Source organism: Porites lutea, chromosome 1 (assembly GCF_958299795.1).
Source record: "Porites lutea chromosome 1, jaPorLute2.1, whole genome shotgun sequence".
Classification (NCBI taxonomy): Eukaryota; Metazoa; Cnidaria; class Anthozoa; order Scleractinia; family Poritidae; genus Porites; species Porites lutea.
This window is the reverse complement of record NC_133201.1, coordinates 1,809,004-1,825,277: the sequence shown is the minus strand read 5'-3', so window position 1 is coordinate 1,825,277 and position 16,274 is coordinate 1,809,004. Positions and strand designations below refer to the sequence as shown.

Genomic DNA, 16,274 nt, shown 5'->3' with positions numbered 1-16,274 from the left:
CCCCCCGATTTTTTCTCTCATCTTGGTCTAGTCCTATCGCCTTCTCGCCTGCGGACTCGCATGTCCCGTAACTCATCTCTTGAGTCCCAGGCCTTTGTTATGCGAACGTCCACTGGGAATAGATTACTATTATTTTCGAGGCCAGGCCCCCCTTTTCTGTTAGGGTCTGGATGAGCTAGCTCTCCACACCCAACTAAATAGAAGATCTGAAAACGCCTCAAATACGCCACTGTAATAGTTACGTCGTTTTCTTTGTCATTTTACAATGAGTAGACGGCAAGTTTCATATTTAAGCAGTTTGAAAATATTTAAATCAAAAGGCCGGTAGAATGATGAGTGCCTCAGTATGCGCAACAATACCACATGGAAAGTGCTTTGTACAGATCGCTTTATTGGAAACAAGAATCCAAAATTTCTGAGTTACTTTACAGCTGAGCGGTAGAAATGTCGAGTATCGAATGTATCCCTAAGTATCCAATGATGAAAGTTCCCAAATAAATGGCGCCAGGAGTGGAATGAGGGGACACAGCTGCGGATAATGCAAGAACTGAAATAAAATAATAAAATATAATATAATAAAGAGAGAAAAACATCATAAGATTTGTGTAGTAAGTTTTGTCCACCTTAACTCTTTTCATTACTTTACTATCAGACGGGTATGCGTTAGTCTAAAATATTTACTATGAGAAGGAATCATAGCTTACATTTTCTTTACTGGTTATTAGGCTGGGAGTATAGATCAGTCGACTCACATACGTCAGATTTCCTTAATTCTTTCAACAACGAGAGTTGATCATGATAAGATTCACTATAAACCCGGATCATAGATATGCCGCACAAGTTTCACCACCAATAGCGAGTGAGTTAAGGTTGATTTCCACTGAAGCGTTTTTGGCTACGCACGTTACCTCACGTGAATTTTAATCACGTAAATAAAATAGAGGCAAGATATAAAGTACTGAGCGTAAACGAGAAATTGAGCGAGGTTCAAATTTTACGCTTACGAGTGACCTTTCATGCATTGCCTCTATTTTATTTGCGAACGTAAATTTTGCGCACGTAAAAATTACGCGACACTGAAAATCAGCCCTTAGAAAGGTCAGAAGAAATGGTTTTTACTGAATCAAAACACTGTAAACTCCGCGCACTTATCGCCTAATTCTTATTATACACAGATTGCCACTTGCTCATTTTGATAAGCAGTTGCAAGGTAGGTGCATACACGAAGAGCTTCATTATAAATTTTTTTTGCTATTCAGGATTTACGAAAGGATCAGAGCTTACCGTTCACACACTTTCCTTTGGTTGCCTTAGTTTTTTTGAAGCCTTTTTTGCATCTGCATTTTCCTTCATGACATACTTCGTGTTCTTTGCATCTGACAATGTGACATATATCTGTAATGAAAAATAAATGACATTTGGCCGTGCTACGTTCCATTCGGATAATCTGGATCGGGATCGGTGATCATAGTACGTCAAATGAACCGATGAATCCACCTGGGAAAGGATTCATCGGTTTCTTGCTGTACCGCCAAGTATTTTACCTGCCTATTTATGGTCTTCTATTAACGCCTTATACAGTCATGTAACTGATGTCACACCACTGACAATAACGCAAATTCTAATTCTCTGTTTGTTAGACCTTATGCTTCATGTTAAGTCCGTTATTAAGCTTTCATCTATATTCAATCCTACCTAACTTGCAGTTATTGGCACCACTCTTTAGATATCCTTCTTCACACTGGCATTCGTACGAGCCTTGTTTGTTGACACATTTCTGACCACTTCCTTTGCATTGATGATTTCCTTGTTTGCATTCATCTACATCTGAGGCAAAATATGGTGTCAGCCGCTTTCTGTTCTGGTGCAGCAAAGACTATGAGTTAAACGGGTTTCAAGAAACAAATTTCAAGCTTTTTAACCTCGTCTTCAAGTGGATGGAAAAATGAAAAAAAAAAAAAAGAAAGAAAAGAAACAGAGAAAGAAATACCCGTAAGAATCCTTTCCTTCCCCCATCATTTCGTCAAAAAGGTTTCCTCAGTTCATCAGAAAGGCAGATGTTATTTTTCAGTTCCTTTACGAGTTCATAAAGGATTAAAGTAGAAGAAATCAAAATAGTTAATTAAAGAAAGTAATGTTCTAAATATTTAAAATACTTTGTCATACGGTCATGATAGAAATCAAAGCCACGTATTCAAATACAGCATATGATCATAACTTGTAAGAGCCAGTGCTGATTCCATATTAAGTCGATAAAGGTCCATGTACTAGTGACCACGAACAGGGCGATGAAAGACTTATTCTGGCACACCGGGTATATTTGAAACGAGCCTCGACGTTAGTACCTTCACAAGTCTTCTTCCATTCCACTGCTGAAATGTTATAACCAGGCCCACAAACACAAGTGTAAAATCCATTGGTTTGCTTCTTGCACTGTGCATCAGAAGGACAAATTTCCCCATACTCTGCGCACTCGTCCTTTGCTGAAATATTACAGATACAACCATATCTCGGGTGTAGTTCATATTTACGTTATAAACATTGACTCAGTGAAAGGTTTGAACATCAGGGAGTGGGCGGGGAGGGCTGGTGCGTTTTCAAAACAGCTATAAACGAACATATCACTCTAATGAACTCCAATTATGCAACAATAATAATAATCATAATTATAATCATAATTAATAACGATTTAGAGGTTACACAACCACATAGTGGTTCCGTCGTCCACAATTCCTGGTCGAAATGGAATTTGAAAATGTTAGTTTTTGAGGAGAGAAGAAAACCGGAGAACCAGGAGAAAAACCTCTCGGAGCAAAGGAGAGAACCAACAACAAACTCAACCCACATATGGCGTCGACGCCGGGATTTGAACCCGGGCCACATTGGTGGGAGGCGAGCGCTCTCACCACTGCGCCACCCTTGCTCCCCTCGCGGTATCTCTTTACAGAGAATCTTACATAATAGAGAGATAAAGATTCATGTTTACGCCAAACGGCAGACATGAATTTGTACCAAGTGACAAAGTTTTCCCCTTCATTGTCGTTTACTGTTTATTACTTCTACTCAAAAATAAGTTGTTTCAGGCCAGTTTTATCCATAAGAATTGTCCTGGACAGTTTCATGATCCGCTTATTTTCTGTTGTGAGAAATTCTCAACTTCAATCTCACGTTTGCCGTTTGTCATAAACGTGACTCTTAATCTCTCTAATAGTGATTTTGTACCTTGACATGTCCTTCTCTCTCCACTTCCTTTCACAATAAAGCCAGTGTTCTCGCAGCCACAAGCAAAAGATCCATTTTTCTTAAGACACTTGAGATTAGAGGGACAAGACTTCCCTATCTTGTCGCACTCATCCATTTCTGAAACAGAGAGGGTCGAGAAATGAATAATCAATCTTGAAGTCTTCGTTCAATTACCACAGGCAACCCAAGCTCATTTGGTGAACGGCAGGATATATGCAATATGAGAGAAGGAGCAGTCCAAAAAAAAATTCTAATAATCGATCTTCTTCGAAACCTCTTTTTTTTCCATTTTTCCAAGAAACTTAGGTCAACTTAGTTGGGTTATTTTAAGAAGAAAATTGCCGTTCTTATCTACGCTATATGCTTTCATGTAACTGTTCACAATAACCGGTGTTTACATAAAAGTGTTCGACAAACTGAAAATGGCTTAGAACGGGTTTTTGTCTTAAACACTGGCTAAACTGACTAAAACGTGTAAATAACTGGCCCGTAGAGTCTATTCAGTCCCCGGTTGTTCAAAAGTTGGGTAACACTATCCAGTGGACAGGTATTACGAAAACCGATTGCGTTATCCTTTGGATAGTATTTATCCAGTGGATTGCAATATCCACATTTCCAACAACCGGGGCCTGAAAAAATGAACATTATCTTACCTTTGCAAAATCTTTTCTTTCCTTCTCCTTTAACCACGTTGTCAGCTTTCTCGCAGCCACAGTCGTGAGTTATATTGTCTCGTGTTATGCATTTTAATCTCGAAGGACAACTATTCCCTCGCTTGTCGCACTCATCCATGACTGAAAAAGATTCTTTTGATTACCATTAAGTGCCACAACTATCAGCTGCCCCGGTAAGGTTAAATTTTTTTATTATTATTGTTTTCTCAAATCCTCACTCTTTGTGTCAAATATGCTGTATTCCCAAGAAGAAAGAGAGGCCCTGGGACGAGGTCAGTGGATACAAACATGGTCAACATACATAAATATCGTTTAACGGGCCATTTCAGAGTTCCAAAAATTCTCACTATCAAAACGAGGTTAAAACTTTCTTGTGAAAATGAGTTTTATTTGCAAGAGATTCAAAGTCATTTTTATATCAATGGCTTCGCACTAAGCCTCGCTTTGACACAGAGGCTTTGGGTAACTCGGAAATGGCCTGATATACACGGTAAACCGTCAGTTTAGAAAGGTTAAATGAGGTAAAGTGAATTAAAAGACTTCACCTAACTGATTTATAGGCAATAGCGTTTTCAGAAATCGTAGAGTTTTGTTGAATAATAGTGCAGCGTTTACGTGAGAAATTGTGAATGTTTCAAGACATTTCAACGTAAAATGCAAAAAACAAAAAAACAAAAAAATCTCCAAAGAACAGACTATGGCCAGAACACTGAGGATTGCAAAACCAACTCAACACAATCTGAAATAGGTGTCAGTGCTCATGAGTCCCAAACAAACGCCACAACTTAAAAAAAAAAGAAGTTGGACTTCCAGGAACTCGTAATCAAGTAACAGTACGCACCAATACGTCTGTGTAAAGCTTCGTAGATATATTTTTTAGCAACTACTACATTTGCAGTCTGTCTACTTTGAATTGCAATGACAGACTCGTATCCAGTTGCTATTTAAGTGTTTTCGGGAGAGAGAAGAATGGGGCTAAAATGAGGCCCTTCCCATGACACTGCGCGCCTTAACCTAACCCCAGTCTTCTCTTACTTCTCTCGCCTTAAATACACATAAACAGCGACTGGGTACGAGCCTTTTGCAATGATACCTTGACAAGATCTCCACTCTCCTTCTCCTATCACCTTGTAACCAGCAGAACAGCCACAGACGTGTGATCCACTGGCCTGTTTTAAGCATTGTAAACCAGAGGGGCAGCTGTCCCCTTGCTTGTCACACTCGTCTAGGGCTGAAATAATTATTCATAAAACGCTTTGGCAACTGCTCACCTGCAGTGAGGATGGAGCAATAACGCTCTCAGAGAGTTCGCTCAAACTTCACGACCATCGTGGCAGGTATTGGAGGGGGTGGGGTTGTTTGCCGGGGTGCGGAGAAATGGGGAGTGGACCAAACATCAAATTATTGATACCCAAAATAGCAAATGGTACCTTTGCAAGTCCTCGCCTCTTCATAACCAACCACCTTAAAACCAGGATCACAGCCACAAGCAAAAGATCCCTTTCGATTGAGGCAAAGCAGCGCAGAGGGACAGACATCTCCTTGCTTAACGCATTCATTTTTCGCTGAAATAACAAAACCTGCATTAGTGAGTCATGGCTATAGAGCGTTTCCACTCACGTGGCTAGCGTCTATGTAAACTTATTAGAACAAAAGAAAGCGTTTGCATAAGAAAAGAGTTCAACTCCCACAGGACTGGTTTGGGACACCAATATGGCCGCCGAGACGTCACGTGAAAACACTCTATAGCAAACTTTATGGTCTACTCTTTGCACTAATATTACGGAAGAGTGTGGGTCAGACAGACACTCCACATTCACATTGTGACGACAGACTTTTCAGAAAGTCAAAAGAACAGTCCACCATACTCTTAATGTGGGAGCTTAAGCAATAACGATGGCGACAGCGAAGAAAACATCACTTAAAAAGTCCTGGAAAAATTAATCGATTGATCCAACACTGTATATTACCTTCACACTTCGTTCCCTTTCCACTCCCTGTCATTTTATAACCTGGAGCGCAATCACAAGCATGTGATCCGTCCTTTTGTTTCCGACACTTTAAAGGAGAATGGCACGTCTCTCCTTTCTTTATGCACTCGTCGTTTGCTGAAACAATAGTTGATTTGTAAACGCCATTAATTAGGTCTAACTAAAATGTGCGTCACCAATCTCTCAAGACGATATCAGATATCGAAACAAGATGGTCGAACCAATTGTACAATGTCCCTAAGCCTGACAGCGGGCATGTATTCAGAGGCAAAAGTACGTTAGTTTTCTAAGAGCTTCGTGGAACTAAAAATGAAACCCAATCATTTTGTAACCTGGTAAGGTAAAAAGGGTAAAGGCGCACATGAGCCAAAGGCCCAGACGGCTGGAGCTTATCGCGGTTTCCGTAGTATGAAGCATGCCTTAGAGTATGCTAGTTCCCCCTAAACGGGATGCTAGTCCATCGCAGGGTTACCCCCAGGAGTGTGTCGCCTGTACCCATTTATACCCCTGGGTGAAGAGAGACAAAGTGGAGTAAAGTTCCTTGCCTAAGAAAACAACGCGACGGGCGAGGCTTGAACCCTGGACCTCCATATCCAGAGTTCGAGGTGTTCCACACACGCCTCCCCATTTTGTAATCTGCTTATAGCCTAAACCTCCCTAAGCGTTACGCCTTAACGTCGTGCCTCGGTGATCCTGGAAGGAATACCAGTAGGAATCTCGTTCCCTGGTTGGTTCAACCGTGCTGGGAAAGTATTCGGGTATTCCAGTTTGGGAGCTAAACGGTGGGTTAATGTCCCATTCCGGTACAAAATATCATTACAAAGCCCAGATGCACTTTTTAAGATAGCAGTTGGTGCAGAAGTGTGGAGGCTTTATCCACAACAGAGAGCGAGCGAAGTGGTGACTTGAGGTGAGGTGATAGTCTTAAGCTCTTACAGGGACATTTAATCTTTCACCTCTTCTCCACTTTTTCTGTGAAATGTCTTATCATCTTGCTTGGTAATTGAAAAATTCGGTTTGGGTAGATTACATAGAGAGTTTTCAATTGCGAGGTTAGCATCTTGGAAAACTTATTAAATAAAAGAAAGTGTCTACACAGGAAGAGTGCAACTCCCACGGGATTGGCTTTGTTCACCAACATGGCCGCTGTATCATTGTTTTGGTCCAATAATTGAAACGGGTGCCGTGACTTCATCGGAAAACGATCTATACAAAACGCTTGCTTCGGGCCCCACTTTTTCAAAAGCTAGATAACGCTATCCACTGGATTAAGATTTACCCAGTGGTTTCCCTAATACTATAATGATTCCGCTGGACAGTTAATTATCCGGTGAATAAGGAACTGGCCAATAACCCTTCTTGCCGATGACCGAGCGCTAAAGCGATAAGATGTAATTACTGGTTGCGCACAAAAAAGGGCTAGATAGCTAATATAATCCAACACGCCTCCTAGCAAATAAGATCAATAAATGGGAACAATCTCAAATACCTTTGCAAAAGGCTTTATCTCCAGAATTCGTCAAAGTCCAGCCATCATTACACATACAATAGAACTCGTTATCAATTTTCGTGCAAATTAAGTTGTTGGGACAATAATAGCCTTTCTCCTTACACTCGTCCTCGACTGAAATACAAAACAGTTACTAAAGTGATGAATTTATGTGTAATTAATTAATAAGTTCGCTAATAAAGCTCAATTCACATGAGATTAAAATACTACGGCAGAACAGCTGGTAGAAGCTCTCCCAACGGATAATCTCGTCAGTGGACAGCTCTCCTTGCTCCATGCTACTCTACTTACGGCCACCTTCACAAAACTCCGTTTAAACTCCCCCACAAACTTTGTATTAATTTTTTTCAAAGCTGTTTACATTCCCGTAAGCGGGCGCGAAAACTTTAAGGGTTTACGAGTTATATTTTGGCTTTGTTTTTAAGCTCCCGTAAGCGGACACCCGAAATGAAATCTTAGTCTCCTCTGAATCTTGTACTTTAAATAATAAATCAACTTCAAATCACAGCTCTTCACAAATAACATATATCAGTTTCAGTACATACATTTCATGTTACACTTCAAAAAACCACTTGAATTTTACGCCTGTGACTAAATTACAACGTTGTCAGAACAACAGTATAGCCAAAAATCAACAAACAGTTTTTTTGCACCCCCCCCCCTCCTTTCATTTTGTAGCTGGGTAAGTTCTCGTAAACGGCCATTTGATCTTTACAACCATAGTGGCCGTATGGGAGAACCATTCTCGCCCCCCGCCGGGGGGCGGGGGGCGTGGGTACTGCCATATATGGGCTATATCTATACCTTACAAGGATCACAAGGTTTAAAAAATAAAACAAAAAGATCAAACATTTTCAACTAAGTCATCTAACTAAAACGTTTAATGTTTGTGAATTTTTTAAACCTTTCTAAGCGCTGAAAAATGGTGTTTAATGAATTGACGCTCTTGATATACAAGGATAACCACTTAGCGCACAATTGTGACTTAGGGGAGGGGTAGGTGGCCTAACAAGGACATGACAACACGTCTTTCCAGTCGGTAAGTTACGCGTAGGGTTTGACCATTAGGGGAATTGGGTCAACCTGCAATTATTTTACAAATTAGGTCATATGACCTAAATGTTGGTTCCTGATTGGTTACCTTCACACTTCGCTCCTTTTCCACTCCCCGTCTTTTTATAACCTGGAGCGCAATCACAAGCATGTGATCCGTCCTTTTGTTTCAGGCACTGTAAAGGAGAATGACACATCTCTCCTTTCTTTATGCACTCATCGTTTGCTGAAACGTGACAATAGTTCATTTGTAAACACCATTAACTCCAACAAAAATGCGCCTCACGAATCTCTCAAGACGGGTTGTTTGATTAGCTAACGGAACACTGACAATAAATGAACAAAATGTACAATTTGCCTGGCCCTAAAGAAGGCGTGTATTCAAAGGTAAATAAACATAGTGGAATCTAAGGGAGCTTTCCATAAGTCAAAACTGGCTGGCCGAACACGTCATTTTAACAATGAAAAATGCTCTTTCAAAACATTTTGTTGAAAAACCCTCTCCTTCGTGCATACCATTTAAAATTTGACTAATCTGACTGAAAAGTTATAATAAGTGAATTTCTCATCACGACGGGAATGGTCTGGCCGGTCGGTTCTGACAAATGGAAAGCGCCCTAACAGTTTCGTGGCTCTAGAACTGAAAACGGATCACTATACCACTTGAGTCCAGGCTCCCGGTGGGTTCAACCATGCTGGGCAGATTTTGAAAGGCCAGACAAATTGCAAAGCCTGACACCTTCAGTGTGGGGGTGAACGATTTGTGCATGTCCCATCCCCGGGAAAAAAACATCACTACTGAAACAATATACACTTTTCAAGATAACAAACTGGCAGAGAAGTATGGAGGCCTTATGCGTAACAGGGCGCGAAGAGGAGTCGTGAGCTGAGGTTATAGTCAAGTACGTGTCTAAATGTGTTACGAAAGGTTTTTCAGGTAGAAAGTGTGATCTTAAAGCAAATCACGTACGCGTTTGCACCTGTTGATGGAAAAATCCAAATGAACTTTAGGTAGTAAAGGTGTGAAGATCAAAATATTTATAGAATTTCCTCTTTTGGTATTCTTTGGTATTTTTTCCGAGCGAACGCACGTAAAATTTACGTGGGTAAATGAAATAGAAGCATCGTATGAAAGACTACGCATTTAGAGAGGTTAACCTTTACGTTTACGCGTGACCTTCCATACATTGCTTCTATTTTATTTACGCATGTAAATTTTACGCGTCTACGCACGTAAAAATTACGCCAACGTGGAAATTCACCTTTACGCGTAGGAAGGTGAGTTATCCAAATACTATTAGCTGTAACTCCTATATGACGGTTAGCCTTTCAATAAAAGCTCGAAGTTCTGCCCTTAACTGAAAGAGCCAGGGCCAACAAGAAAACGACATGATCCTGAACGAAGTAAGGATCCACTTGATTTAATAAGGATCCCAGTTCGTAGCAGGGCACCTCTCGTTCAACGATGGACAATAATTCCACCAATAAAAGACCCTGTTACAAATAAGAAACTTTTGAACTCCCACAACATTCGCTTTGTACACCAGCATGGCCGCCGTTTCATTGTTTCGGAACTGAACAATTATGAATATGGACGCTGTGACGTCACGTGGAAACGATCTACACTCATAAACGATTGCTTAGAACGATATATAATCCCTCCTTACTGACCAAGCGGGAAAGCGGTAAGAGATACTGGCTGCAAACAAAAGAGATAGACGGCTACTGATATAATCCAACAGTATTTCTAGCAAATAAGAGCATTCAATAAAATGGAACACTCTCAAATACCTTTGCAAATGGCGTTTTTTCCAGAATTCTTCATCGTCCAGCCCTTATTGCACGAACAATAGAGCTTGTTTTTAACTTTCACACAAATTAAGTTGTTAGGACAATAATAGCCTTTCTTCATACACTCGTCCTCGACTGAAATACAAAACAGTTGCTAAACTGGTGAATTAATGCGTAATTAATTAATTAATTTATTTATTAATTCGCTAATAAAAATGTACAATTCCCTTGAGATTAAAATACTTTTTTACAGGTCTTACAAGGCCGAAAAGGTTTAAAATTCTTAAAAAAAGACCAATTAATGTTTTCAACGGATTAAGTCATCTTCCGAAACGTTTGATGCTTGCTACTTCAACATTTTTTAAAGACACATAAAGATTACTTGGCCTAACAAGGACACTTTCCAGTGCCGGATTCAGATCTTCAGATAAGGGTCATCCAGACCCTGAGATAGGGGAGGGGGGCGGTCTCAAAAAGTTTTTTTCGTCCCTTCGGGCCTCAGTTTGGTCTAAAATAAGGGGGAGCCGGGTCGCCAGGCCCTTGGGCCCCTTCTCCGATCCGCCACTTCCTTCCAGTCAGTAAGTTACACAAGTTTAGGCCGTTAGGCCGTTAGGGAAATGGGTCCTAGAACTATCGAATAAATCTGGTTTACTAGCTAAAGATACATTTTAAGTTGATGGCGGGAAAGGTACAAGCATATACATTGCCATGTCATAGGGTCCACATTGGTTAACTCTGTTGTCAGTATACATGCTCTGGTAGTGTTCTGTTTCGGCAGTGCCTTTACTTACCACAAACGAAAACGAACACTGCAGATTTGATCAGACAATGTGTATATATTGAAAGTTATTCAGTGATAATTGGGCCAGCAAACAAAGAGACTTTGAGATTAAGGCTATATACAAACACTATACCGGATATCTTTTGCGCATGCGCGAAAGCTATACCAGATAGAGCTTCTGTTTACACATAAGAACGTTGATTTTGGCGCGATTTCTGTAACGGAGCGAGGCTGTGCCGTGCTGATCTCTAAAGTGGAGAGTCACTTATCAGGTAGGTGTTCATACTATATGTTACCGCGTAGCTTTTCGAGTCAGCACAAAAGGCTATATGGTATATATAGTAGGGCAGTTTAAACGAGGAAAGATAGCGTCCTAAATAAGACTCAAACTATCCCGTATAAACGGCACATTTCGTTTGAAATTTTGCTAAGACGCGTCTTATCTAAGAACAGCGCCTAACACATGTCTTATCTAAGTCGCGTCTTAATGTGCCGTTTATACGGGATAGTTTGAGTCTATTTTAGGACGTGTTTAATGAAAGACGCGTCTTATTTTTCCTCGTATAAATGACCCTAGTGTTAACATGGCCTAAAAGAACGTCCTAATACAGCCGGGGTGGCACATCAAGTTTACCTTTGCATTTCCTGTAGATTCCAGCTGCAACCACTTTGTAATTCGGATTAGAACAGCCACACCCATAAACTCCATTCTTTTGCTTTAAGCACGTTAGAGAAGGGGGGCAAAGATCACCTCTCTTTGAACACTCGTCAATGGCTGCAAAAATAATTTTAAGAAATAAGTTTATTGAAGTTGTATTACTGTTGTAAAAGAAATGCAATTTGTGAAACTTAAGGAGAAAGCGTGCAGATGGCGAATTGAACGTTACGGCAACAAGAAGAAGCACGTCGTAACATCGAATTTGCCTTGTTTTCTGCTGTAAACTAAAAGGTTACTTGATTAACGGACTTTGAGCAAACGGCTCGTGTTTGGGTGTCTGATCGCAAAACTATGGGATTTTCACTGCTTATTCAGGCACACCACTCAAATAATTAGGAACAAATAATTCAAATATAACATAACAGGATTATCCCAGCTGGCAGGAAGCAACCAGTTGGCTACTGGTTTCACGACAAGCGTGTGTTCATGACAATTCAAGCAAGTGGCCCGTTAGAGCTGGCCCCTAACGTGGAACCGTCTGATTATGGGTCCGACACGCTGACCACAAAGCCATGCTGTCTCCTAAAAATGGCGAAAATAATCGCACTTCTTACTTCTGCATTTTGCGTCAGCAGCTGCCTTCGCTGCTACGAGCATCATCGACTTTGCAATTTTCGCCGAGATTGCTTCTATTCCACCTGTTCTTATCTTGTTATCTAACTCCTCCATCTTTCGCTGAAAGGTTACTTCCTTGTCCCAGCAGTCTTTGCGGATAGAGTCATCATAAGAGATACGTTTGTGCAAATCTGCAAACAATGAACCATGGAAAGCTTTTCAGAGTAAAATCAGCTGATTGAAAAATGGGACAACTACAACCCGAATAACAGAGAGTTTACAAGAAAAAAACACTTCTAAATTTGCTTCTAATCCGACATCTCCATGAAATTTTATTCATATTTCAAACTGTTATGAATGAAAAAGATGCTTGGTACTAGTAGGGTGTGAAGAGTTAAATTCACTGTTGGGAGACTGGCCCGAAGATGATGTTATTACTCAGACTGATAAACGGATCAAGGTAGTCATGGATTCTGGATTCTACGCTGTGGATTCTGTGCCAGTAGAACTGACTTGGATTCCAGATTCCAATCCTACGCGGGATTCTGTACTCCTTGAAATAAATTCCGAATTCCATGATTTTTAGTTTGGAATTCAGGATGCCACAAGCAAAAATTTCTCGGATTCCGGAATAGGTTACTCGGGTCGAAACAGTGGTTAAGTTGCTCAAGGTGCCTTAGTTTCCTTCGAAAAGCTTATGTCCCATATAATGAAATCTTTCTCAAAATCTGAGCAGCCTGACATGTTTTTGTTTTTGTTCTGTTTTTAAAGAGGCAATAAAAAGGAATCTGAATGACATGAAAAATGAAAGAGCGCGAAAACCAGCAAAAATACTTCAATTTCAAGTTGATTTCTATGAGCGTGGACGCGTGGTCAGAAGTTTCTCAACAGTCAACAAATTTAAGGGGTTAACTCACTTTTACACACCATGAAAAAAGTAACAAATACTTACGATCATTGGTTTGACTTTTCCCCAGTGATGTTCGAATGAAAAACCAAATCAGCAACAAAGCAAGAATCCGACGGGAAAGAGGAAGCATTTTCAAGGATACCTTGAATAATTAAATTCTTAAAGAAGGCTTCTACATTTTGAAGATTTCTTCCACTGCCGCTCTTGTAATTGCGTTTGTTTTCCTCAGATAACTGACAAAATTAGTCGTTAATTGCGCGCGCGTACTCTGAACAGCAAAGTAAACTCTTCTGATAACGCAGTTTAATACGAGCGTTGCGAGAGACGTCTTCGGCATTTAGGCGCATTTTACGCCAAGGTATTTTTTCACCTTACAAATCGCCCTGCTTTTTGCACTCGACAACACTTTTCTCTATCTATAGGAAAAACTGTCTCTATAAATTATTTTTATTCATGCTCCATATGTTCTCAAACAAAATGTTACTTTTGGATGCTCAATTGATTCACGTCATCGTAATGATGACGTGATTCAATTGAGCGCCTTAATTTTATTTGTTACAATTTTATTAAGTCAAATAAAAATAAAGAATCTTAATCCAGTAATCTTGTATTTGTGAAACAATTTCACAACGACATTTTCATTTGGCTGTCAATTTAATATCAAACCAAACCAATCACAAAAGAGCTAGGCTACACATTAAAAAGAAACAATGAATCAAAGCTGTGCAAAAATTAACATGAAAAGGGTGTCAAACCCAGGATAACATGTTCAGAAAATGGTTGTTACTAATAAAAGCGATTTCACACCAGGCCCCAGTTGTTCAAAAGGCGGATAGCGTTATCCATTGGATAAATGACTATCCACTGGATACCGCAATTGGTTTCCCTAACACTTATCCGTTGGACAGTGATTTATCCGGTGGATAGGGCATCCAACTTTTGAAGCACTGGGGCCAGATCAATAGGGAAATTACTTCAACATGTAATGGAGAAAAATAACTGGCTTTGAATTGCAACAGATAACATACAGCTAACAGCATTCAATTATGTTGCCATGGTCACATGGCACTGTCTCTAATATAAAACCTTGTGGCACACATCAACCACTGCTGTCCATTTCACCCTACTTTTTATTAATAATCCAGCACCCTAAAAAACAAGAAGAGAATAACAAGAAAATTACTGCTTTTATAGATCAAAACTGAGCAAACAAAGGCAAATAAAAATAATCATGAGCATTTTACTACCTACCAGGTATTATTTTTCACTCATTTCTGATTTATGCTTCTTAATTTTCGCATTCCTGTTTTATGCATTCCTGTATTAAATACTCCTTCCCAGTGCATTCCTGTTTTATATGCCCTACCACCTCACTGAGACTCAATAGACCGTCTTGCTGCTCAATCTTTATTTTGCTATCTGTGTAACCTGTGAATATACTTTTGTGATGAAGAATAGGACAGGCTAAGACAGTGCTTGCTACACACCGGGCAGGATTAGTCTCTTCAAGGGCTATCTCTTCCATCTGAGATCCTCTACATTTATGTTGCTTTAAAGTGTCTCGGCGAGTGTACCCCTTACCACACTGGCTGCATTTGTGGGGCTTTTCTCCACTATGTGTTCTTTTATGCCGTCCGAGAGTCCCCACCTCGCTGAAACATCTTCCACAATGATCACATTCATAGGGTTTTTCTCCACTGTGTATTCTTTTGTGATTTTTTAAAGCTCCACTTGTGCCAAAACATTTTTCGCATACATTGCATTTATGGAGTGTCTTTTGAATTCGATTGTGAGATATTTTATGGTAATTAAGATGTGCTGCTTGCTTATAACACTTGCCACACTCGTCACACTTATATGGCTTGTCATCACTATGGCTACGCATATGTCTTTTCAACTGATCACGATCACTAAAGGATTTGCAACACTGATCACATATAAAAGACTTCTCCTTTTTGTGTGTCAATATATGTCTGTTCAGATGCCCTACTTGTCCATAACATTTGTCACACTGGTCACATTTATAAGGCTTTTGTGTTTTTGTGGTGACGCATATTTTTTGATGTTCTCGTAGATGAACTTCCTCGCCAAAACACTTACCACAGTAATTACATTTAAATGACATCTGTGTTGTTTCGGTTAGATAACAAACTAAATGTTCCAGTTATATGTATGCTAGAGCCTTGGGTGGCTCGACGGGAAAAAGAGCCTGCCCTGACAGACACAGATGTGGAAGTTTGGACTACCAAGACTTTCACCTTTCAGAATCTGTAACAAAGATTGGCAATAAAATCTGAATATTATTTGCAACACTGATATTATATAACTTCTGAAACTGGGTAAATTCGGTTTTTGCTTTACAATATTACTGGTGACTAAGCAGCCCAGTCCCTAAGCATTCTCTCCAAATTGCCTCATTGCCTGCGTGAAGTCTGGGAAAGGGTGGAGAAAGGGTGTTCTTGGAGAGTCTCTCTCAATGACATCAAAGCAAGAGTAGAGTCCAGGTTTGACCGAGCCAAGGATGCCAGGGACTAAGCTGGTGACAATGTAGTCTAAGTAATATTGATGTGCTGATTGAAATTTTCCTAGATCATAAGATGCCAAAATGCTTCCATTAACACCAAAATCCTGAAAATGTGCTACCCCATTCTAGTAACTCTTTTGAAAAAGTAACCCCATTATGGTCAATCCAGTCATAAAAATGCGACTCCATCCAGCGGCACATCCCCATTAGCCTATCACCACTACACAGACTAGACTGAGTAGGAAGTACCCTTCCCGGAACACAGCTAGTGGCCTTGATGATGGTGATCAATACAATACAATACAAAGACTTGCATGAAAATGGAGTTCATGCCCAGTTCCCAGCGGAGAAAAAAACTTTCGATCTTCTCCAAGAAAATAACCGCCAATATTATTACCGATTATGGGATGCAAGTATGATCGGTAAAACTAGGGGGATGTGCCAAGTCATGTGTTCTCCACATTTTACAGCTGAAGGTTGGGAAAAAACAATGCAACGAAGTGCGCGAATCCTGCCCAGTACTC

The 16,274-nt window shown here is 40.2% G+C and overlaps 1 protein-coding gene across 1 annotated transcript; it reads right to left on the bottom strand.

Moving 5' to 3' along the window:
* Window positions 1-366: 366 nt before the first annotated feature.
* On the bottom strand, window positions 367-12,893 carry LOC140932101 (uncharacterized). The gene is made up of 14 exons (XM_073381778.1): window positions 12,755-12,893; window positions 12,316-12,507; window positions 11,678-11,818; window positions 8,560-8,697; window positions 7,398-7,532; window positions 5,888-6,025; window positions 5,348-5,482; window positions 5,011-5,148; window positions 3,897-4,037; window positions 3,223-3,360; window positions 2,346-2,483; window positions 1,696-1,827; window positions 1,285-1,395; window positions 367-547 (listed from the first exon to the last, which is right to left on the bottom strand). Exons 1-14 carry the CDS (start codon window positions 12,891-12,893, stop codon window positions 426-428), a joined length of 1,938 nt encoding a protein of 645 aa, XP_073237879.1. The 3' UTR covers window positions 367-425.
* Window positions 12,894-16,274: the final 3,381 nt, after the last annotated feature.

Bases quoted from the DNA above. Each gene is read 5' to 3' on its own strand.
- LOC140932101 (XM_073381778.1), bottom strand. From the start codon at position 12,893: ATGGAATTCGGAATTTATTTCAAGGAGTACAGAATCCCGCGTAGGATT. The intron at 11,819-12,315 runs GTAAGAAGTGCG...TTATTTTTGCAG, and splicing joins TGCTGACGCAAAATGCAGAA to CCATTGACGAGTGTTCAAAG. The intron at 6,026-7,397 runs GTATTTGAGATT...CTATTGTTTCAG, and splicing joins AGATAAAGCCTTTTGCAAAG to CAAACGACGAGTGCATAAAG.